Source organism: Aotus nancymaae, unplaced genomic scaffold (assembly GCF_030222135.1).
Source record: "Aotus nancymaae isolate 86718 unplaced genomic scaffold, 86718_ANA_hifiasm-v0.15.2.pri h1tg000065l, whole genome shotgun sequence".
In the NCBI taxonomy this organism is placed as follows: domain Eukaryota; kingdom Metazoa; phylum Chordata; class Mammalia; order Primates; family Aotidae; genus Aotus; species Aotus nancymaae.
Window position 1 is genome coordinate 6,996,991 of NW_026988480.1, and position 25,349 is coordinate 7,022,339.

The following is a 25,349-nucleotide window of genomic DNA, read 5'->3' on the forward strand; positions in this document are numbered from 1 at the left end:
CTGTGCATGGTGGAAACTTTCTGCTGACATAAACGCACTGAAAAGAATTATTAAATAGTATAAGCACAGCCTGGGTGAGGCTAGTAGGCAGGAGGGGCAACTCGGGCTGTCAGTCTCTGCACAGCATGTGTCCCTGCTCCCCAAGCCTTTTGCAATCTTCATTAATGTTGACCCTCTCAAAGTACAATAAATGTACCAGTTTCCTAATGCCCAGCTTTAGGGCATGTCAAAACATCTAAGGCAGCTGAAAAAAAATGCAATAAGGAAATAATAATAATCTTGTGTCTCATGGAGGGAAAGAAACATTAAAAAGAAGCCTTAGGCTGGGTGTGGTGGCTCACACCTATCATCCCAACACTATGGGAGGCTGAGGTGGGTGAATCTCTTGCTCAGGCGGTCAAGAACAGCCAGGGCAACATGGTGAAACCCTCTCTACAAAAAATACCAAAATTGGCTGGGTGCGGTGTCTCACGCCCTTAATCCCAGCACTTTAGGAGGCTGAGGAGGGCAGATCATCAGGTCAGGAGATTGAGACCATCCTGGCCAACATGGTGAAACTGCGTCTCTACTAAAAATACAAAAAGCTGGATGTGGTGGCGAATGCCTGTAATCCCAGCTTCTCGGGAGTCTGAGGCAGGAAAATCGCTAGAACGAGGGAGTCAGATGTTGCAGTGAGCCAAGATTGAACCACTGCATTCCAGCCTGGGAACAGAGCGAGACTCCATCTCAAAAAAAGAAAAAAGAATAGCCAAGCATGGTGGCATGCACTTGTAGTCCCAGCTACTGGGGAGGCTGAGGCAGAAGGATTGCTTGAGCCCAGGAGGTCAAGGCTGCAGTGAGCCATGATTGCACCACTGCACTCCAGGCCTGGCAACAAAGGAAGATCCTGCCTCAAACAAATAAAATAAGAAACGTTGACAAGATTAGTCTCCAGAAAGTTATAGCAACACACTCTAAGTGGAGAGTTGTCCAGCTGGAAGGAAAAATGCACTTTCTAAATTGCCTATTGTTTATAAAGTTAAAACGGTGATGAACAGCAAGGAAAATAGGAAAAAAGAAGGGGAAATAGAAAAAAGAGGAAATGAAATACAGGAAGAAAAAAGGTGGTCAGACTGACAGTGGAGAGAATGTGATTGTCAAAAGGTCTAGCACTAGCCTTGGCATCAGAGATACTGAGAGGTGGGAGCAGGTGTTTCATAGTGACACCCGCCTCAGCTATCCAGAAAGTACACAGAGCAGATCCTCCTCTCCACATGACGATTCTTCCAGATATTAGGGGCTTTGCAGCTTATTTAGGCTTTCATTAATATGAAAGGTTAAAAGGTTTCTTCAAAATTAAGCAGATCTTACTGATAATATAAAGATTACATAACACCTGCAATATAAAGTTTATATGTTTATATGAATGACAAATGATAGTCCCTTCATCAGATCATATATAATATTTTGTCAATGGTGAAGTAAATTCTATCTTCTTAAGACAATGCAGAATAATAAAACCCTTATCATATCCTATGAAGGTGATCTTCTGTACCTGCTGCATTTGTATATTTAAATTGAGGTCCTAAAGAAGAATAATCTAAGCCCAAGTTTAACAGAAGGAAAGATAGAAAAGATAAAAAATGTAAGAGTAGTATTTTTATTATAAACAAAATTGGTAAATCTTTAGCAAGACTAAGAGAAAAATAAAAAAGAAAAGACTGAAAAAAAGAAAAGAAAGAAGACATTGCAACTAATACTGCAAAACACAAAGGATCATAAAGAATGGCTGTGAACAATTCTACACCAACAGATACATTCCTAGAATCATACAACCCCCCAAAGCTGAGCCATGAAGAAACAGAATATCTAACAGTCTAAGAATGAGTATGGAGATTGAATCAGTTAAAAAAAACCTCTCCTATCACAGAAAAGCACAGGACATAATGGCTTCACTAGTGAATTCTACCAAACATGTAAAGGAAGAACTCATACTAATCCTTCTCAAGCTCTTCCAAAAAATTGAAAAGGAAGGAACACTTCCAAACTCATTTTATGAGACTTGCATTATCCTGATACCAAAGTCAGACAAGGACACTATAAGAAAGAAAAAAGGAAATTACAGGCCAATTTCCCTGATAAACATAGAGTCAAAAGTCTGCAACAAAATACTAGCAAACCAAATTCAACAGCGCATTAAAAAGATCATAAACCACGATCATGTGGAATTATCCCTGGTAGGCAACGATGGATATGAAAATCATTAAATATGCAAATGCAAGTCATTAAATGTGATATTCCATGTTAATAGAATGAAGGACAAATAGATAGAGCCCGGAAATAAACCATGCATTAACAGTCAATTTTCAACAAAGGATCATCTTAATAGATGCAGGAAAGGTGCTTGACAAAGTTCAACATCCTTTTGTGATAAAAACTCTCAACATATTAAGTATGGAGGAAATGTACCTCAACACAATAAAAGCCATACCTGAGAAGCTCACATCTAATATGATATTCAACAGTGAAAGCTGAAAGTTTTTTTCCAAATCAGGAGAAATACAAGGGTGCTCACTATCAACACTTCTATTTGACTTAGTACCTGAAGTCCTAGCCAGAGCAATTAGGCATGAAAAAGAAATAGAAATCATTCAGATTATAAAGAGACAAGTGAAATCTTCTGTTTGGTGACAATGTGGTCTTGTATATAGAAAGTTCTAAAGACTGCACCAAAAAACTGTGAAAACTGATAAGCAAATCCAGTAAAGTTGCAGGATACAAAATCAACAGACAAAAGATCTGAAAAATAAAGTAAGGAAACAATCCTGTTCTCAATAGCATTTAAAAAAAATACTTAGGAGTAAATTTAACCGAGGAGGTAAAAGACCTTTACACAGAAAACTATAAAACATGGATGAAATAAATTGAAGAAGACACAGCTAAATGAAAACATAGCCTACATACATGGATCAGAATTAATATTGTCAAAATGTCCATACTATCCAAAACAATCTACAGATTCAATGCAATCCCTATCAAAATTTCAATGACATTTTTCACAGAAATAGAAAATAAATCCTAGGATTTGTAGGGAACCACAAAAGGCCCTGAATAGCCAAACCAATCTTGAGCAAACAGAAAATAAACAGGTATATGGAATCACACTGATTTCAAAATATATTACAAAGTTAGAGTCAGCAAAATAGCACGGCACTGGCATAAAAACAGAAGTATAGATCAGTGGATAGAGCCCAGAAATAAACCCACACATTAACAGTCAATTAATTTTCAACAAAGGTGCCAAGAACACACAATGAGAGAAAGGACAGTTTCTTCAGTAAATGATGCTGGGTAAACTGAATATCCACATGCAGAGGAATAAAATTGGATCTTCACCTCATTTAATATACTAAAGTCAACTCAAAGTAGATAAAGACTTAAACAAAAGACCTGAAACTGTAAAACTGCTATAGGTTGAGTATCCTTTATTTGAAATGCTTGGAATCAGAAGTGTTTGGGATTTCATATTTTTAAATTTTGAAATATTTGCATATCTGAAGTGTTCCAATGAGCATTTTCTTTGATTTCAGATTTTCAGATTTGGGATCCTTAACCTATAAAAAAAACTAGGGAAAAAGCTCCCCACCATTGGTCTGGGCAATGATTTTTTGGATAGAACACCAAAAGCCCAGGCAACAAAAGGAAAACTAAGTGGGACTACATTAAAAAGTTTCTGCGAGCAGAAGAAACAAACAACAAAATGAAAAGACAAGCCGCAGAGCAGGAAAAAATATTTGGAAACCATACATCTAATAAGGGTTAATACACAAAATATATAAGGAACTCCACTCCGTCGCAAAAAGAAAAAAAGAAAAAAAATTTCAATTTAAAAATGGGCAAAGGACTTGCACAGACATTTCTTGAAAGAAGACATGTAAATGGCCAACAGGTATACAAAAAAAAAAAAAAAAGCTCAACATCTCTATAATCAGGGAAGTGCAGATGAAAACCACAATGCGATATCATCTCACACCTGTCAAAATGGCTATTACCAAAAAGACGAAAAGTAAGTGTTGACAATAATGTGGAGAAAAGGGATCCCTTACATACTGCAGGTAAAATGTAAATTAGAATAGTCATTATGGCAAACGTGATACCTCTGCTGGGTATACGTCAGACAAAACGGAATCAGTATGTCAAAAAGCTATTTCTGCACTCCCAAATTTTCTGTAGCGTTATTCACAAAAGCCAAGCTATGGAATCAACCGCACTGTGCATCAGCAGATGAATAAGGGAAGAAAATGTGGTGTGTACACGACGGAACACTATTCAGCTTTTTACAAAGAAGTAAATTCTATCACTGTGACAACATGAGTGAACCTGGAGTACATTATTCTAAGTAAAATAAGCCAGGTACAGAAAGACAACTACTGTAAAATGGTAGCTACATATGGAATCAAAAAAAGTTGAACTCATAGAAGTAGAATAGAATGTGCTACTAGGTGTTGGGGATGGGGCAGAAGTTGATGCGGTAAGAGGAGAGGTTGGTCAAAGGGTAGCAAGTTTCCCTTAGGAGAAATCAGTTTTAATGATCTATTTCACAGCAAGGTGAATACAGTTAATAATATATTGCATATTTCAAAATTGTTGAAAGAACATATTTTAAATGTGATCACCACAAAAGAAAGCATAAGTATTTAAGGTAATGATGCCACAATGTATATACATATATCAAAACATTGCGTTGCATCCCATAGTTGTATACAGTTATTATTTGTCAATTAAAAATAAAATAAAAAGTAAACTAAAAAACAAAGGCTTTTACTAATTTTTTCCAGTATGACTCTCACATGGCGAGTAATACAATGTGTGTCTAGGAAGTAAACTCTTTGCTTGTGTAACACGAATAAAAGAATAATAACCATGCTGTGATAATGTGAGTGGTCCTTTTTCCTCCCCCTAAGTTATGTTTCTGGAACGCTGATTTTTTTAAAGCATGTACGGCACAGGCTTTTGTAGTCAGAATGCATGAGGTTTGGAGAAGGACGTTGCAGACTGCCAAGAGGTTTCGGTTTCAGATTGCAGGACTATGTCCATCGATTTTTTTGTGTAAGACTTTTTGTGTTTTGATGCAGATTACTTCATAAATACTCACTTGGAGAAGACTCTGTAATAAAGAACAAGTACATTCGTTATTCAGGTTAATGAAACAGATCGAGTGTTAAAAGAAGTCATAATTATTTAAAGATTTAATAAAAATTCTATCTTAAAACAGCAATAAGTCATAAAACACTGTTGACATTGTAAAGTTCAATAGGGCACTTTTTAACAACACTGCATGTGAACTTGTCACCATCTCATCCTCCAGGATAATGAGAGTTAGCCAGTAAGTGGCAGATCTTGCTCAACAAATACAGTAAGGAACTGGGTGTGGAATGGCAAGCCATGACCTCACTTACGAATAACCACGCCAAACACTTCAACTGTCTGCAGAGGTATAACACGCCATCTTTCCTCTTAATCAAAGAACTCAATCAAGCCTCAGTAGTAAAAACAAGTTTCCCAGAGGCAAATTGTCAATAACTAATAGAGCTATGGATACTGAACATAATGCTCAATAGGCTTTAAGATGGATGTGTTGAAAAAATAAGGGGAATTCTTTCTGTAACTACTAAAAATAAAAATGAATGGCTGTGCACAGTGGCTCACACCTGTAATCTCAGTACTTTGGGAAGGCAGAGGCAGGAAAAGTGTTTGAGCCTAGGAGTTTGAGACCAGCTGGGGCAACATAGTGAGGCCTTGTCTCTATGAAAAATAAAAAAATAGCTGGGTGTGGTGATGCATGCCTTTAGTCCGAGCTACTTGGAAGGCTGAAGTGGGAGGATCGCTTGAGCCCAGGAGGTCGAGGCTACAGTGAGCTATGTTGTGCCACTTCACTCCAGCCAGGACAACAGAGTAAGACTCCATCTCAAAAAATTAAATAAAATATTAGAATAGACTAGAAACTAATATACTACTTTGAACACCTAATTACAGAGAAAGTTCTAAATTATTCAAAGCTTAAGACATGCCAATAATGGAGTAATTTTAAGTTTGAGTTTTGACTTATTTTCAAAGAATGAAAGCTTTCCAAGAAGTGACCTCAAAAAGGACCAGCTGCTTATGCAAAAGTACAAGCATTTTAGGGTTAAAATTTTTTGGATCTGGAAGATTAAAAATTGATGTTATCTGGTATATTATCTATTATATCAAATGGACTATCAAAAATTTTGACAAATAAAACATAAAGCCCCAGCAGTCATGACTTCTGCTATTCATCTGAATAAAGAGGAAAGAGCAAAACACGTATTACCCTCAGGTTTATCTGTAACCTTAGTATTTCTTTCTTTCTTTTCTTTATTTTTTTTTTTTTGAGACAGAGTCTTTCTCTCTCACCCAGGCTGGAGTGCAATGGCGCAGTCTCTGCTCACTACAACCTCTGCCTCCCGGGTTCAAGCGATTCTCTTGCCTCAGCCTCCCAAGTACCTGGGATTACAGGCACCCACCACCACGCCCGGCTAATTTTTGTATTTTCAGTAGAGACAAGGTTTCACCATGTTGGCCAAGCTGGTCTCGAACTCCTGACCTTGTGATCTGCCTGCCTTGGCCTCGCAAAGTGCTGGGTTTCAGGCGTGAGCCACTGTGCCGGGCCCTGTAACCTTAGTATTTCTGTGGGCTTTTTCACATGGTTTTTGGGTTACTCAGTTCTCATTACAAATTGCATCATGTGATAACAATGTCAGCTGCTGCATTACAATTAACCAAGCCTCCAGTAAACGCAGATGGCTGCCTGTGCCTCACCTGGGGCATCCTCAGGGCCTTCTGCATCCTGGAGCCTTCCTGCATCCTGGGCACCTTCCAGGTCTCGTGGGGACTGAGATGACAATGACGCCCGGGATGTCTTCGGGGTCCTCTGGTCTGAGTCAGCTTGCTGCTGCTGCAGCCACTCATTCTTATAACCATTGCTAATGAGTTTGGAAAAATTGGTTGGTGAACCCTTTTTTTGACCAGGCCTTAAAAAGAGAGAAAGTCATGTGAAACTTAAGTACAAGGGTAATGATAAAGCAGAAGCAGTATTCAGTGAACACGCTAACTAGGAGTTACTGTCCCTTCAAACCTCATGAAGAGCTCTCTTTCTATCTCTCCTTGTCTCTGTCTCCCCCTCTCTCTCTGCCCCTTTGTCTCTCCCTCTGCCTGTCTGTCTTGCTGTCTCCATTTTTAAGCATAAGAAGGTGCATGTCAAAGCATCCCTTGTACAGGCATGAGAGCATTTTTAGTTCTGTTTCCAAAATCTTTCTTTGTGATAGTCAATTAAGAGTTAGTAATAGTGGCCGGGCACGGTGGCTCACGCCTGTAATCCCAGAACTTTGGGAGGCTGAGGCGGGTGGATCATGAGGTCAAGAGATTGAGACCAACCTGGCCAACACGGTGAAACCCCATCTCTACTAAAAATACAAAAAAATTAGCCTGGCGTGGTGGCACACACCTGTGGTCCCAGCTACTCTGGAGGCTGAGGTGGAAGGATCGCTTGAACCCAGGAGGTGGAGGTTGCAGTGAGCCGGGATTGCACCACTGCACTCCAGCCTGGCGACAGAGCAAGACTCCATCTCAAAAAAAAAAAAAAAGAGTTAGTAATAATTCTAGGCCAGGCACAGCAGCTCACGTCTGTAATCCCAGCACACTGGGAGGCTGAAGCAGGCGGATCACGAGGTCAGGAGTTTGAGACCACCAGCCTGACCAACATGGTGAAACCCCATCTCTACTAAAAATACAGATATTAGGCAGGTGTGGTGGCACACACCTGTAATTCCAGCTACTCAGGACACCGAGGCAGGAGAATCGCTTGAACTCAGGAAGTAGAGGATGCAGTGAGCTGAAGATTGCAGCCTGGATGACAGAGCAAGACTCTGTCTCAAAAAAGAAAATAGTAATAATTCTAGTATTTCACAGGAATCCCTCTTAAGAAAACACCACCCTCTTCCCTGGTAGTAATGGATTGCTTAGAACTACCTTTAAAAAACAAAACAAAACAAAAAAAAACACCACCGGGGCGGTGGCTCACGCCTGTAATCCCAGCACTTTGGGAGGTCGAGGTGGGTGGATCATGAGGTCGAGAGATCGAGACCATCCTGGCCAACATGGTGAAACCCCGACTCAACTAAAAATACAAAAATTAGCTGAGCGTGGTGGCATGCGCCTGTAGTCCCAGCTACTAGGGAATCTGAGGCAGGAGAATCGCTTGAACCCAGGAGAAAGAGGTTGCATTCCAGGCTGGGCGACAGAGCAAGACTCTGTCTCAAAAAAAAAAAGAGGCTGGGCACAGTAGCTCACACCTGTAATCCCAGCACTTTGGGAAGTCCAGGTGTGTGGATCACTTGAGGTCAGGAATTCAAGACCAGTCTGGCCAACGTGATGAAACCCCATCTCTACTAAAAGTACAAAACTATCCAGCTGTGGTGGTGGGCACCTATACTCCCACTACTCGGGAGGCTGAGGCAGAAGAATCACTTGAACCCAGGAAGTGAAGGCTGCAGTGAGCTGAGATGTTACCGCTGCACTCTAGCCTGGGCAACAGAGCGAGACTGCATCTCAAATAAAGAGAAATAAGAACCAGTTGTTCTTATTGGTTCTTTCTTGTCCTTATCAAAGATTATCTGCTGCTATTTTACTCTCTGAACACAGCTTTGTCTCCAGTCATTTCTTGACGTTAGCTTAGCCTTTCACCGTCTACTGCATCTTCACAGATCTTATCCTGACCCACACTGAAGAGTGACAAGGCAGTGTGAGCTTCAGCTCAAGCAGTAGCAACGCACCACCTGTTCTCTCTGAGCCTCCATCTCAGCACTTTGAGAGACACAGGCAGGAGGATTGTTTGAGCACAGGAGTTTGATACCAGCCTGAGCAACGTAGCGAGACCCTGTCTCTACAAAAAATAAAAAATGAGCTGGGTGTGGTGGTGCATGCATATAGCTCCAGCTACTTGAGAGGCTGAGGTGGGAGGATTTCTTGAACCCAGGAGGGGTTCAATCACTTTGTTATCAAGGCCACTCCTAATGTTTCATTTTCTTTCCCTTGTACATCTGTAAATACATGTCTATGTATACATATATACTTACATATCTGTAAACACACAGAATACATATGTATTTCCTTCTCTACCAGCCTGAGTGTGGTGCTCTCATAACATTTGTCACAATACAATGTATCTGATTATTTTTCCCCCACTGGACAAGAAGCCATTTGAAGAGTTAGTCAGGTAATTAATAACATTTATCCTAGCATTAAACTTGGATTCTGGGAGAGTAAGAAGACACCTAAAGCCTCAGGGGTTTCACTCTCCAGCTGGAGGATCGGCAAATGTCAGTGTGCCTGCTGTATCTTCCAGCTGGAAACAGAGCTAGCGAGCTTGCAAGGCATGGAAGCCTGAGTTCAGGCCTTGGACACAGAAACGTCAGGACCTGGTCGCCCCCACATGCAGGACAAGCAGCCCCTGCAAACTGTGGTGAGGGTGATATTGCGGCAGGGGCTTCAGGCAGGGCACAGCCTGATGGAGAAGCAGGGCCTTCACACCGCCAACCTGCAGCAAGCATGACCTGGAAGGGAAGATGTGCTCAACAGGGGCAAAATGACATTAGAAAGGAGCAGAAACTACAGTGAAGAGGTGGCAGGCTCACCCAAGCCAGGCTGCGGGCAGGGCTTCAGGAAGCTGTGTAGATGCTATCACTGGCGCAGTCACCACTGGATGAAAGACGGAAGGCCAAACCCAAACCCAGAGCAGACAGTGGGGGCGTAGCTTGAGCACTTACATGGGGGGAAAGGAGAGTCTACTTCCTGTGGGGTCCTTAGAGCCAAGTGGGGTGCCTGCTTTGCTCAGATACTTTGAGTTAATGGCTGGTAGCCTCAGCTGTGTGGGGAAACACACAAATCCCTGAGTTAGTGGAAAGCATTCAATAGCTAGAGAAGAAAACTCACCAATGGTAGCAAAGGTACAAAGCTCATAGGGCTGGACTTTCAATGTGGTCATTGTAAGTGGTCACAATAAAATATAAATTCGGAATAATACCATTCAATATAGTTATGTAAAAGGGACTGTCAGTAACTTAAAAGCAGATGCTATATTCGAGTAAAGATGCCATCTGCTTAGTAGGAAAAACAATGAACAACTAAGATCCTGGTCCTGAAGGAACTTCCCACACCCGGATGAAAACATATGTTCACAAAATCACCTGTATGCTTTTATAATAATCACCCAGAACTGGAAAAAACCCAGATGTCCACCAACAAATGAATGGATAAACAAACTGTATCATGATCAGCCAATGAAACTCAGCAATAGAAATGAATGAACTAGATACTCAGAACAGCACCGCCATGTGTATGTGATGTAAACGCATAATGTAAATGTATTACAACACATGGCAGAAGCCAAGCAGGAAAGACTCCACGCTGTATGTTTCCATCGATTTCACATTCTGGAAAAGGAAGTAAAAGAGTTAAAGAAAGGGGAAACATGAAACACGGCTTGGCAGTCAAAGACGGGTTTTCTTTAGTTAAAACCTGAAAGGCATTCTTGGCTGATTGCGGTCAGGAGCATTTTTCTCTTACAGACTAAGAGTATATATCGGTTTTAGGGTGAGGGGGCTTATCAGAAGCTTGGAAAGTTTATGTGTGTGGAGAAGTTCACGGCAGGGTTGGAATCTCTATGGGAGAAGGAGAGGTTATTTTGGGGCAGATATCTTTCAGCCCGGGGAGAGTTATCTCAGGGCTGGCATCTTCCCTGCTGGAGGGGGCTTATTTAGGGTCATGTCTCTGGTTGGGGAGGAGTTTGGAAAGTTTCTGGTTGGAGATGTGATCTGTGGTTTATGGTCAGGTTGACTTTAGCCATTAGGTTGATACCCCTTGGATTTAGACAATTTTTATTAAGGTGAACTCTTAGAACTAGAGACTTGTCCAAGATGGCAATGCTTTTGCTCTGTCAGGAAGAACTATAAAGACTGAAAACAGATCAGGGCTTGCAAGGGGCTGGTGGGGGGCTGACTGCAAAGAGGCGTAGAAATGCTGGGGGTGAAGAAACTGCTATGGTCCTTGACGGCTGTGGTGGTACATAAGGGACGCATTAGTCAAAACCTGGAGAGCCGTTCTCTATAAAAGGTGGGTTTCCCTCTTTGTAAATTATATCTTATTGAAAGAAATAGAAACATAGAAATAAATGCTATGGGAAAACTGGAAAAAAGAAAAGCAAGCAAACAAAATCCACGGAGGTATTGCTAACAATTACAAGAAGAAAAGATGGCTATTCAAAAAGAGGAAACAAGATCCCCCGATTACCCTGTAAGTGAGCAAGACCCCCGTGAATGCGGGTAACCAGCAGCCAACACATGTGCCCTAAGTCTTGTCAAGTGTCCACCATGTGCCCCGTGTGGGGCCAGGGCACTGAGGAAGCGCGTTGTCCGCTGGTCCACTCCCAGGATGCGATCACCACTCATAGGTGAGCTTCCTACCAAACTGGTGATGGTGTATCTCATTAGGACAATCAGAGCCCATCCCGATGTGGTGCTTATCCCCTGCACCTTACCCAACACTATGTCCCTCTAGCTGTTAAATATTCAGTGTGTGTGTTTTTAACCACCATGCCTTGTTATCTTATCTCCTTCCCCACAGTGGGGGACTGGCTTTAGGAACTTCTTGCAGCTCCTAGCACAGCTTTTGTAAATGGGTACTAACTTAAAAACCTCCCTTGATTTGGGAGTGACACAGCATTTAGCATTTTAAGATTTCTCTAGATATGAGCTGTAACCATGGTTAATATCCAGAGGTTCATTTATCACTAGAGGTTGTAGCTCAGGGTAATTGGCCACCTGCACATCACTAAGAAATAGCTCTGATTCTTAACATGGTCCATTTTGACTAAGTGTGGTGGCGTGCACACCCAGCCACTCAGGACGCTGTGGCAGGAGAAGCCCTTGAGCCCAGGAGTTTGAGGGTGTAGGGAGCTATGATAATGCTGCTGCACTCCAGCCTGTGTGACACGCAAGAATTTCTAACTAAAAAAAAAAAAAAAAAGAAAAAGAGAAACAACAAAAAAGGTCCAGTGCCTTTGTATGGATCATGGAAACAACCCAAAGTCCAAATCACAGCTGGACATGGAGGAGATCTTGAAGAAAAAGCACGTGGCCCATTGCAGCCAGTTGACATGCCACTTGGTGTTCAGCTACTCAAGTCCCCAAAATAAACTGAGGGGTTTCCCTTCAAACCAAGACACTGAGGCAACAGCCTAGGAATCTGGCATGGATAGCTCACAACAACTTCCGCCTATGCTGAGACACTTCCAGGCTCTTCACTGTTCAGAATGATCACCCACCGGGTGACAGTGGTGTTCACTCTTATTCTCAGTATCAAACACTGTTGTTACTTGTAATGTGAGTTTCACAGTTTCACTCACAAACCCCAATGTTGCAAGAACTGAGACTAATCTGAGACCTGGTGCTGATTCCCTGGGCAACACTGAGCCCTCGGGCAGAGCTGGAGGCCTGGCTCTTACTCCTTCCAGCACCAAGGAAAGGGGATGGAAGGGCCTCCAATTAAGATTTCCCAGCAGCAGAGCTGCCCGTTCAAGATTGCTTCCAACTTTCTCCATTGCACTCTTAGAATACGCATCCTCTGAGAAGGCCAGTCACTTCTCTGTGGTCAAACACACCACCAGGAGTTTGTACAGAAGAAGATAGCTCATCTTCTCTTCCTTTATTATCAACAAAGAGTATTTCAAAAAACTTTTAACTTAATACTTAAATAAATGAAAATATTCAGAAATGGGATGACTAAATATAAAATTCCTTTTCTATATTTGCCAGATAAGAAGTGCTATGTCAGTTTCCCTCTAGATAAGCACTAACTATAAATCATTTCGCAAAAAGGAATCTTACCTCTTAAAGTCATTATTCATAAAAAGAAAAAGAAAGACATAGTATGGTGGCGGCTTGCCTTTCAGTAGATCCAAACTTAAAATACAGAGCACGGGGCCAATGCCACGGGCCATATAAGATGCCACTGGAAGCTAACATCACAGCACTTAATTACTCGGGGCCACAGAAGCAAAGCGGATGCTGATGTCATCTATTTGCGGCTATGCGGCTATGCCGTCTATGCAGCTCCCGTCACCTTTTTTTCCTCGTTTTCAAGTTCCTCAGCCTCTCTTTGCCAAAATGTTTTCATGTCAAAGTCGAAGGGCCCTCTTCTGGATGCATAGCTACCGTTGGCCTGATTGGGATTAAATTCTTCATGAACCATGTAATCCGGCATGGAGATGACTGGGACTCTGCAGGGACAGACAGCAGTTACAGCCTGGTGCTCAGAGCCACTCCTGCTCCCTCCCTTCCTTCCTCCCTCCCTTCCCTGCATCTCCATCACTGGCTCTCCCACCCCCTCTCTCCTTTTGTCTCCCTCCCTCTCTCACTGCCTCCCTCCTTTCCTTTCTCCTCTCTCTTTCCCTCTCTCTCCCTCTCTTGCTCTCTTTCTTTTTCTCTTTCCTCTTGTTCTTTTCCTCTCTTTTTCTTTCTCTCCCTCCCTTATTCTCTTCTCTTCCATCTCTCTTGACATAAGCACCACCCATCCTCTGAAAACACAGATGGGCCCTTCCCTCCTGTGCCTGCTAAACAGAATCAGGAGGCCCACTCCAAAATCACAAGGTCTCAACATTAGTAAAACAAGATATACTAAAATATGAATTTATAAAACATACCTTATGAAATAATTATTTCTTTTAGAATAGCATCTACTAGTTTGACTTCTTAAAATAGCTGTATGCTCCTAAACATTTACCATTTAACATGATCATTTAAAATAATAAAAACATTCTCTGTTTCCTGTTGGATGATCATGTTTAATGACTAACAACCAGTCTTCCCATACACACAGCACATACAGGAGGGGCACCCAGAGGCACTGGAATGCTTTAGCCTTTAGATCCCTGAAGGTACCATCTGTACACATAACCAGGTTTGAACAGGGAAGAACACTGGATTCAAACTTCACACGGCAGCACACATGCCCCCACGTGGTGTCTGAGGGGCTGCAGGGGTGCCCCCATGTCCTGCTCCTCATTTGCACTTGTTCAGGGCTCCAGAAGGCTGAGAAGAGGCCCCAGCTACAGACTGGGTGTCAGGGGCAGGGCCGAGGGGTGGGGTCCTGAGCACCACTGCAGTAAGGCACCTGAAGGAGGCAGCTGGGAGCCTCTGAGAGAGCAAGTGAGGAGACCAGGGAGCAGCAGTCGGAGGCTGGGAATGCAGGCTTGGGAGGTGGTCGCAGATACCCAGTAAGAGAAGCTGGGAGTGTGGCTGAGCTGCTCAGGGAGCACAGGTGTGAGAAACAGTACCTCTCTCCAGCCCTCCCACTTTTGATATGGTCTGAGGGCAGGAAAAAGCCTGCAGAGACAGATGAGCATTGAAAACAACAAAGGGAGGGACAATTAAAAAAAAAAAAAGCAGTGTTAAGTTGTAGCTCCTAGGTTGCCAGATTTTCAGTGAAGGAAGGATTTCTCCTGCAAGTCCCACTGTTCACATCCTCTCCCTGTCCCAGGACCTGGAGCAAGTGGTCTGCAGTCCAGAGGAGGACAAGGTCCCAGGAGGAAGGAACACACTGAAGGCCCCAGAAATAGATCATCACTAGGAGGCTTGGACAATTGGTAAGGACATATGGGGTGGGAGGTGACAGCAAAGGAACAGGGGTACAAGCAGACTGGAAGAAAAAAGCAGAAAGAAGGGAAGAAAAAGTCCATGTGGCAGTGTGAGTATGGGAGGAAGGGGCATGCCTGAGGTAAGGGTCTCCAGGAGCACCCCAGAGACATGAGGTGTCCCCACCTCCCCCAGAATTTACCGTCGATTCAGGACACCCAGATAGAGCAGGAGCCATCGTCGGCTGCAAGAAGATGCACGGCTGCTTAGAGTCCTGGCCCACTGGGCATCCCTCAGTCAGAGCTCAGGGTCAAGGGCGCTCAGGAAACCCATCCCTCCACATCTGCCTGGGATACTCGGGTCCTACCCTAACCTCAGGCTGCCTGACCTGCTCTGTTCCTGCAAGCACAGGCAGCATTGCAGGAGGCCCCCAGTCTCCTGCTTCCCCTTCTAAGCCTGTCTCTTCTTGTTCAGCTCATCCACTTCGATGTAACCTGTTAGCACAGAGTATCCTTTTTTTTTTTTTTTTTTTTTTTTTTGAAATGGAGTCTTGCTCTGTTGCTCAGGCCGGAGTCCAGCGGTACAATCTTGGCTCATTGCAACCTCCACCTCCTGGGTTTAAGCAATTCTCCGGTCTCAGCATCCCAAGTAGCTGGGACTATAGGTGCACACCACCATGTCAAGCTAATTTTTGTATTTTTAGTAGAGACAGGGTTTCACCATATTGGTCAGGCTGGTCTTGAACTCTTGACCTCAGGTGATCCACCCACCTCAGCCTCCCAAAGTGCTGGGATTACAGGCGTGAGCCACTGCACATACTCATTTTAAACAACAGGGGGACCAGAATCCTGAAGACAAAAGATGCATTGTGACCACGTCAGAACATTCAAACGACACTGGATAACAGCCTGGATATATCTACAGTGGTCCTATTTTCAAGCCAAAAAAATGGGGAAATGACCTGAAATGATTTTTTATTTTACTTCTCAATCCAAGAGAGGTGGTTTTGGAGATAAAGTTTACATGTCCACAAATAGGAATTTCTAAGACATTTCAAATACTATGGGAACATTCGCTCCCCATAACTCAATAATGAGCATAGATACTTAGGATTTCATGTATTTGTAGCTTGTTAGGCACTGCCTTTTGTCTTTAACAAGAGCGCTTTGGGATGGGTTATTTCTATGATAGGCGGACATGGTCAGTCCTGCAGTGCCATTTACCAAGAAGGAGCCCAAAGACCCAAGACTCTAGGGCGGCACAAAATGTCACAGGTTTCCAGAACTCAGGTTTTATGACCACCTAGGCTATGTCCCCCAAAAAGCAGCCTATTATAAAAGAGAAACTGAAGTTGCCATACCACATGCTTGCTATCAGTATTGGGCTATTTTCTTTCCTGCAAAAATAAACAAAAACATGAGTGCTTTAATATACTTACTCTCGCTGGCTGGCTGTTGGTGGCTTGCTGTGGTGGATATACCAGTCTGGCAGGGAGTAGGCCACTGGGGAGCCTTTCCTGGTCCCGGGGGCAAAGTGCTTCAACAAATCTCAAAGACAAAATGACATGGCTGTGAGACACCCTGCCACCCCTACACACACACACAGCATTGCCAGTGAAAGGCTCAATTTAGAAGGGGAACTGTGGGTCTCCCTGGGGTTGCCTCTGGGATCCAGGGGCTAACAGAGCATCCCTGATCCTTACCTGTCTCTGCGCAGGCTGACGGGTGGATGTCCTGCTTTGTGCTCAAGCAGGGGCATCCTGTATGCCTCCCCCTATCTCACTCTTTGCGGATCTGGACAAAGACCAGTTCCTGGAGGGGGCCCATCCCTCCACAGCTCAGGTCTCCAGGGGCTGCACATGCTGGCTCCCTCATCCTCAGCTACCCCCACACCATTCTCCAAGCATAGGACAGTCTGACTGTCCTTTGCCACTGTGGAACTGTCCCTAACCCCACCCCTACCATTTCCAGGAGAAGCCATCCCCTCCAGGTTTCCAGATGGGAAGTAGGATACAAGCCCCTGAAAGCTACCTGGGAGATTTCACAGTCACCTTGGAGCCAACCCTGAGAAGCACAGAGAACACAGGCTCTTCCCAGAGGCCCAGGTCAGCTCCTGACTCACCCACTTACTTTGTAGCTCCCCACACTTCTCTCCCCTGGTGTCAAAAGGCAGGGAGTGGGAAGAACTGATTTTCCTGATAATAAGGACAGCAAAATGATAACAATGCCCGTGGCAGCAGCAGGCAACTTTGGTTGACCTATTACTATCAGTAAGACATTTTTTTTTTGAGATGGAGTTCCACTCTTGTTGCCAAGATTGGAGTGCAATGGCATGATCTCGGCTCACTGCAACCTCCACCTCCTGGGTTCAAGTGATTCTCCTGCCTCAGCCTCCCAAGTAGCTGGGATTACAGGTGCATGCCACCACACCCAGCTAATTTTGTATTTTTGGTAGAGACGGAGTTTCTCCATGGTGGTCAGGCCAGTCTTGAACTCCTGACCTCGGGTGATCCACCCGCCTCAGCCTCCCGAAGTGTTGGGATTACAGGTGTGAGCCACTGCGCCCAGCCTTTTTGTTGTCGTTATTGTTGAGAAAATTTTAACTTTCCATTTTTTTTTTTTTTTTACTTTTAAAACACTTTTCATTGTTAAATGTTTTGGACTTACAGAAACATTGCAAGAATAGTATGAATTCCCCTATACCCTGCACCTAGACCCCCCAAATGATATTTTACCACATTTGCCTTATGTTTTCTTTCTTTTTATCATTTTGTTGTCATTATTGTTTTCAGAATCATCGGGCAGCGTGTTGCAGACCCAGTGCCCAGTCAGCCCCCTATACCCCAGAGAATGTTGCTAAAGGACATTCCTGACATAATCATGGTGCAATGATCACAATCAGGAAATTGCTGTCGATGCAATTCTCTTATCTGATTACAGATATTTCAAGTTTGTCCCCTTAATGTTCTTTTAATCAATAGCACGGGGTATATCTAAAAAGAAGTCTAAGTCCTGTTCTCTGAGCTTCACACCTAGTCCACTAAATTGTTTGGTCCAGGCGTTTTAATATTAAAGCAAAGATTTCACCATTTTGCTTCCTGTTTTCTCTCTGACCATCCCCACAGGGGTAATGGCAGCCAGAAGAAAAAAGAAGTTAGTGTCTCTGCAAGTCACTGACCCCAAGGCTGGCTCTGAGACATTTTAGATGTCTCTCAACCATCTGGTCAGTGATTTCTATTGAGCTCAAACGTCTTATTTTTTTAGCATGGTTAAGCAGCACTTTCTCAATTAAATCATGTATCAAAATTTGACCCTCCTCAGCATCACCACTGAAATTCATCTATGGTCTTCATTATCTCAAATATTTTCATACAAAGGACAAGCCATAATGAGAGTAAAAAACAGGAAACAAAACCTTTTCACAAATTAGCCAAGAATCTCAAGAAGCCAAGAACTTCCTGAATTTCTCTTTGTAATAAGAATATAAAATGGGTGAGGTAAGGGCTGAATTATCGCAAAGGCATTACTCAGAAGAAATATCCTACACAGGCAATTCCATGTGAATTCGGCCTATTTATTCTAACATCATAAAAATTAGCTCATCCCTGGAGATCATGCCCATCACTACACCGACTCAGTTAACCCCAATTTCCAAAGGCCCTAAGCGAAACGTATGGACTCTGTAGTAATATTTTTATATGGACAGAATTAGGTACAAATCCCCCCCTCAATGCCCGTGGGGCTGCCACACTGAACAGGGCAGGAGGCTTCGCGCGTGGAGGGGCTCACCGGGCCTGCCGCCTTGTTTCGCAAGCTTCACGTATTCAGAATCTGTTTCTTTTATCCAGTGTCTCCGAGTCCCAGGCAAGTTCCCGCTCTGTGAGTCTCCCAAATTGCTGAGACCTGGGATCTGGGACACTGGCGGGGCATCCACAGCCTTCTCAGAGCGCTTCACCGGGACGTGGTAATACCAATCTATAGAGGAGGGGGCAGGGGCCATGCTCTTGCTGTGTGTCAGAGCGTCTCTATGCAGATGACACCGCCAGGGCAGTGCAGGCCACAGAGCCCATTAGCAAGGAAGAGAATGCCCTCTTCATAACACCAGCCATGCCACCCAGTCTGTACTGCCCACCAAGATGCCACCACTGGCACCAACCGAGGGGAAAGGTGCGAGGGCTCAGCCTTTCATTGGGTACCCAGGAAGGTACCCAAGGCCCATTATGTCTCTGTCTATCTCTCCTAATCCTCCATAAAAATAAGACAACTATTTTTGGTTATGTTGGGGAATATACATTCCCGAAAAACCCCAAATCACTTAAAACATTATGGGTAAGCCTGTGGAGAACATGGCCAAATGTTGACCAAGATTTGCTAAATTTAGTATAATAAAAATACTGAAATCTAAGTTCCGTCACAGAAATAACAGCCTGTTTGAACACGTTTACCAATAGCACAAGAGTGAGAAGAGGCAGGACTAGGGAGTGGTCAGAGGCCTGGCCACCGAGTAAGGGCGCTTGAATCAGCTCAGAAGTTTCTCTCCACATGAGTGAGTACAGCATAAGTTCCCACATTCCCTCCACCCAGATTCTCCAGGCGAGAGTTCATCTCACCTTATCACTCTCCCTCTCCCTCATTTTTTGTCCCTTTTATTATTATTATTGTGTAATTACTGTTTTCAATAATAATGGCTTTGCTTATGCCTGAGGCCAAAGAGGACAGTGAAAGGTGGCCAGAAGTCTAAATGGTTCCTGAAAGGTGTTGGAAACAGGTGACCACATATTATGGAAAAACTTCTCAGCTGGAGAATCAGAGATTCCTAAGGTGACTGTGTTTGGCTCCCTTGAGAAAGATCAACTTGAAACACAGCGAGTATAGATTGCATGACTTCTGTTATGAAAGGACCCATGAAGAAGAAGTCAGGCACAATGGAGTGGAGGAGGAGAGCTGTTGTCTGTCCTTCCTCCTTTCCTGATTAGAGCCCATGCAGAAAGGGGCTGTGGACAGAGGAGTTCACACGAGCCTGGTGAAGCCATGAGGCTCCCTAAGGCCTTGAGCTGAGGTCATCCAGGACAGGCCCTGCAGGCTGGCTTGAAACCACCCAGGAGATGCCCTGGAGTCCTACGGGAGCTCCCGTCAAGTGAGTTGGCAAAACCCAGGGACCTGGAGGTATCAGTGTTTATTGATGACTCCACAGAGAGAAGAGATCTGGGGCACTCAGACAACTGGGGTTCTAGGTAACTATTTGAAGCTGATATTGACTAACCAAATGCTGAAATATAAGAAAAAATATCACACCTGATTGAAAACTTTAGAAACAAAACCCAAGAAGAATGTAAGATATGAAAGATACTATTAATGTGACACTATGACTGGGTGTATGCAATAGCACTTATCAGAATGAACTGTCACAGGGTCAGTATGTTCAGAGTCTAATACAATACCCACTTCTTGGGTGGTTACAATGTCTAATTTTATGTGTAAACTTGGCTGGTCCATGGTACCCAGATATTGGCAAAACATTATTTTAGCTGTGTCTATGAAGACTTTTTTAGATGAAAATATGTAAAACAGTAGAATTTAAGTGAAGTAAATTGTCCTCTATAATGTGGGTGGGCTTCCTCCAATCAGAGTAAACCTAAAATAAAATTCTAAGCCCCCCAACTGACTGAATGAATGCCCCCACTCAGCCAACTGTATTCCAAAGTAAACCTGAAAAACTAGTTTAGGCCATAACAGGAAGGAGGTTGAACAGGCCTTGGAATTCAGGCACAGCTGACCAGCATTATCATTAAAATGGAGATCTTATATATCTATATGTATATAATCTATCAATCAATCTATCTATGTATATATGTGTATGTATGTAGATAGACATGCATATGCTGTTGGTTATATTGCCCTGGAGAACACTGAGTAACACAGTAGATGCACAGGAAAATAGTACTGAATAAATTGATTCATGTAAGCACAGAGAAATAAGAAGAAACCATCCTTTAAAGCCAAAAGCTTAGACATCAAATTTTTAATGGATGGGTTTTAATGCAGACAATCTTTTAGGTATCTAAAGGACATTAAATAGCTGAATCAACACTATGTGGTTTTGAAAAGGAAAGAAAAGAAAGATTGGAAAAGTGTTAAAGACTTACACAAAAGATCACAGAGAATCAACTTAAGAATGAATAAGAGAATTTAGCAGCTTCATACTCTGATCCTATTCAGTTCAAATATTTTCTTTTAGGGAGAAGGCATTTGATTGTTGCTTTATTTTTTCTCTATGTTTTGATTACTAATTAATCCATAGAGAACAGTGTGTCTTCTACCTTCTTCTCATTACTGGAAGCTGTTGACAGGCACTGAACTCAAATCTGGTTGGCCATTTATAAATGCATACAAAGAAAGCACTCAGAGAGCAAGGGCTCAGATCAGTAAGAACCAACTGTGACCACCACACACACACACACACACACACACACACAGAGAGAGAGAGAGAGAGAGAGAGAGGGTTAAAGGAACTAAGAGTTATCTCAGCTTTTATCATGCAAAAAATCATTGGTACTTGTATGATATCAATCATTTACTATCCTATAGATTTTTTTTTTATGTAGCCTTCCCTGCCTTCTCATTTGTCAAATATTAGTACCCTTATTTTTTCAGTGAGGAAACACAGTCTGTGACAGTCTATGAGATGAACTGAAGATCCCTCAGCTCTCCTGGTCTCTAAAGGCACAAGGAAGTGTGTTATATGCTCACCTACCCACAGGGGCACAGGCTCCTGTTTTAGGCTGCTGTGACCTTACAGAACAGCTACAGGGCCACTTACTAAGCGTATAACCTTGGGCAACTTACTCCAAACTCTATAAAATGGGGGTAATGTTTCCTCATAGGGTTGTTATGAGGTTAAATGAATTAGTGTATAATACAAAGCACTAAGAACGGTGCCTGGCAGTTGTTACTGTTCCTTAGTGCTGTTCATACAGACAAGGCCACTAGAAGGCACCAAGAAATCACATAAAGGCTTCAGAACCCACTGAGAAGGCAAATCAGCCAGACTTCCTGTGCTGTCCCTTTCCCAATCCCCAGCATGGCCACACTATCTCCAGCAGTGGTCACAAGGTAGGGCTCTGGGATAGAAGCTTGTTTAGAGTATGAAGAAGGGCCACATTTGGTTCACTTCTGAGCAGATGTGCTGGCTCCAGAGTGCCGACCAGCTCCAACTCCGCTGTCCCAGCTGACCTCCAGGACCCTCTTCTCTACCCTCTTGCAGTCTTTCACAAAAAAAAAAAAAAAAAAGAAAAGAAAAAAGAAAGAGAAGACAGCATCTCAAGACTTTTTCCTTCCCCTCTCCTCCTCTGCTTCAAATGCTGTCATATAAGAAGACATGAACCTCACTGAATTCCTTTTCCTGTATCCAGACCCTGAAACCAGAACATATATTTAACTTGTTTGGGGTCTAAAGTAGGAGCAAAGGCTAGGGATTCAGTGAAATACCTAGGTTATTCTGCTAGAAAAGAAACTTCCCAAGTCAACATTCAGGAACGCAGTTGTGAGAGTTGCATAGGGTTCAACTACGACAGAGGAAACTTCCAAGGGATCCTGTTGCTCCAGATTGAACCAAGGTAGGTAGCCTTGGTTCTCTCTTGTTGAAAATAAAGAAAAACAAGACTTCCCCGACTCATATTTCTCTTTAAGTCTTGATTTCACACTCAGGCACAGGAGCAGCTCGTGACTTTTTTGGCTTGTTAGTTTTATTACTTGGTCCCCTACTCCCGCAGTTCACACCCCGCTCCCGCCCACAGAGAGGACAATGGATCCACAGCGCGTCTAGCAAGCAGAGTGCAAGCAGCCGGCTCTTTCTGGCCGGGACGCGCTGAGGGCGCACTCACCGCAGGGAGCGTAGCGGTGCGTGGCGCCCTGCAGTTCCTTGCTCGTGTTCCTCATGGTTGGGAGCTGCACGCTGCGGGAAGAGACAGATGCTGCCGGACCTGGTGTTCGCGGGTGCGCTGGGCGATGCCGGCCTGACCCGCTGCCAGGAGCTGCAGCTGCAAAAGTAAAATCCGCGCGCCCCCGCTCGGTCGGTCTGTCCGCCTCTACCTGACACGCCTGCAGGCACCTTACGATCGCCAAGCGCTGGCACGTCCCTGCAGGGTATGCGGCAGGGGGCATGCTCACGCCAGGTAAACAGAAGGGAGCACATCACGACGGTATACAACAGGGCACATCCGCAGAGTACACAGCAGGGGCGTATGCACTCCAGGTACACAGCAGGGGCACATTCACGCAGGGTATTCAGCAGAGACACGTGCGTGCGGGGCACACAGCAGGGGGAACGTCACGCCGGCTATCCAGTACAGGCAGTTCCACGCCAGGTGCTCAGCCGGTGCACACAGAGAGGGTAAACAGCAGGTAACCACAGGGCCGTGGGACTTGGGCTGGCTGGGAGATCCCGCCCTGTGCTCATCCCAACCCGGCGACGAGATGGTCCCCTCCCTGCAGCCCCGGCGCGCACTGCCCGCACGGCGAGCTCCGGACAGTGGACAAGGACAAGGCCCCAGTGGGCACCCCCATTGCCCTCCAGCCGGCTCAGACTCACCAGCTCCCCGCGGATCTCCGTGGGTGCTACCCGCGGCGCCCGGGGTTGGAGTTTTTACAGGGCTGGCGGGCTGCAGCCAACCAACCCAACTCCCAGCGCGCCACGGAACTACAACATCCGCGTCGCCGGGGCAACGGTTGAACGGCCAACCGGCGGGCGCGGCGGGATCACTGGCAGCCAATAGGGGTAGCCTGAGGGGCAGCGGTGAGCCAACCAGGGCCGGGAGCGCGGCGCGGGCAACGCCTGTCAACTCTCCAGAGCCCAGAGCCGGACCAGGGCAGGGCAGCGCCGCGAGGCCTCGGGGAGCCGAACGGGGAGCTGCTGGGAAGGGAGCAGGGCGTTACTGGTGCAGGGGTGTGGGGAGTGGGGACGTGGGCGCAGGGCGAAAGTCAGGCCTCAGTCATCCTCTAGCCGCTCTTTCTGGGAACCACAGCTACTGTAGAGCAGTCCAGAAAAACTGGGGGCATGCATCATGTTTTCCAAACAAGTATAACTGTCTCATCCTAAAAACACAACAAAACAAAAAACCCCACCAGTATACACACACGCACACACAAAGAATTTACTAAGAAGATGCAGAAATAATAATTCACTTAGTAAAGGAATCCTTAATTTTAGACAAATTTGCTTGCAAATTTCTCATCTAATGCATTTTTTAAAAGACTAAGTACTTGGAAATTGTGTGTCGACAATAAAATTATCATGCGAACATTCTTCCTGATATTATTTGGGCATATTTCTGTTTTGTAAGTTGAGAGACTTTTTTTAAAACTCTTAACCATGTTTATATGAAATTGGGTTTAGAATTCCAAACACTTGGCTTAACTGTGAACTTTTTGCCTGCCAGGATTTTGAGATCTACAGAAAGTACAACGACTATATCACTGATGGTGTTTCCTGAGAATGAAGATCATCTATCTGGCATGTACTTGGTGAGGCTAACAGACACCAACAGCTATGGCACAGTTCAGTAGGAGACACTTTTGATATCCAGAAAGCCCCATACCACCCTGGCAAAATAATGGGGCTAATTACCCAGTGTTAACCCCTTGTGAGAGTTCAAAGGGAAAAGTTGTTACAGAGAACATTCAAAGAAATCCCGTTGTTCTAATGACTGCAGCAACAGCTAGTAGCCTTGCATTTCTCTTGTTGAATTAAAAAAAAAAAAAAAAAAAAAAAACCAAGACTTTTCATAATGGTGGGTATTTGACAACTTGAACTGAACATGAATCTGTTTCTGTTATATGAGTATAGCCTTAGAAACCTAGCAGGAGACAGGTAATATCAGAATTGGTTAAAAAGAAGATAATTTTTGTGCAGGAATTAACTCTAATACTATGGTTTATCCAGCTCTAATATAATATCATAATGAATTCTAAGCATCTTTAGTGGTGCAGTCATGAGTAATTAAGACTTCATACTGCAATATCAAATTTTCATTCCACTGTATATACAGGCTCTTAGGTTATCGCCAAGCATGACAAATGCTTTCGTTTGTGAAAGTCACAGCATCATTTAGCTACGGGATTGTATGGTCAAAAGAAGGTTTTATTTGCTCTGTAGCCCAGGCTGGAGTGCGGTGGCATGATATTGGCTCAGTGCAACCTCTGCATCCCGGGTTCAAGCAATTCTCTTGCCTCAGTCTCCAGAGTAGCTGAGATTACAGGCATACACTACCATGCCCAGCTAATTTTTGTAATTGTAGTAGAGACGGGCGTTCACCATGTTGGCCAGGCTGGTCTCAAACTCCTGATCTTGTGATCCACCCACCTCAGCCTGCAAAATTGCTGGGATTACAGGTATGAGCCACAGCACCTGGCTCAGAAGATTATTAAAAAAAAAAAAATTGATCATAATAGCTGGAGCTATCATGACCAAAGAGTTTCTCTATTTTTCCATTGTATTAACAGAAGAGTACGGCATTCATCCAAGTTGATAACCTTCTTTACTAGCTGAATTCATAAGTTGAATGATAATGAAGTATTCCTTAGAAGAAACTTTTTATTTTATTTTTATTTTGTTTTATTGTTATTTTTGAGACAGGATATTGCTCTGTCATCCAGGCTGAAATGC

General features: G+C 43.9%; 1 protein-coding gene across 1 annotated transcript; it reads right to left on the bottom strand.

Annotated features, from left to right (window-relative positions):
- Positions 1-5,051: 5,051 nt before the first annotated feature.
- CUNH7orf57 (chromosome unknown C7orf57 homolog) lies at positions 5,052-23,363 on the bottom strand. Its single transcript, XM_012459268.3, has 8 exons — positions 23,277-23,363; positions 22,570-22,725; positions 18,476-18,661; positions 16,126-16,234; positions 13,177-13,333; positions 9,825-9,922; positions 6,820-7,031; positions 5,052-5,146 (listed from the first exon to the last, which is right to left on the bottom strand). Exons 2-8 carry the CDS (start codon positions 22,622-22,624, stop codon positions 5,121-5,123), a joined length of 843 nt encoding a protein of 280 aa, XP_012314691.2. The 5' UTR covers positions 22,625-22,725; positions 23,277-23,363; the 3' UTR covers positions 5,052-5,120.
- Between the last annotated feature and the right edge of the window lie 1,986 nt (positions 23,364-25,349).

Excerpts from the sequence above, each read along its gene's own strand:
- CUNH7orf57 (XM_012459268.3), bottom strand. The coding sequence starts at position 22,624 with ATGAGGAACACGAGCAAGGAACTGCAGGGCGCCACGCACCGCTACGCT. Across the intron at positions 16,235-18,475 it reads GAAACAAGGCGGCAGGCCCG|ATTTGTTGAAGCACTTTGCC; the intron begins GTGAGCCCCTCC and ends TTTGTCTTTGAG. Across the intron at positions 9,923-13,176 it reads TTGAAAACGAGGAAAAAAAG|CTGAGGCTACCAGCCATTAA; the intron begins GTGACGGGAGCT and ends TTCCCCACACAG.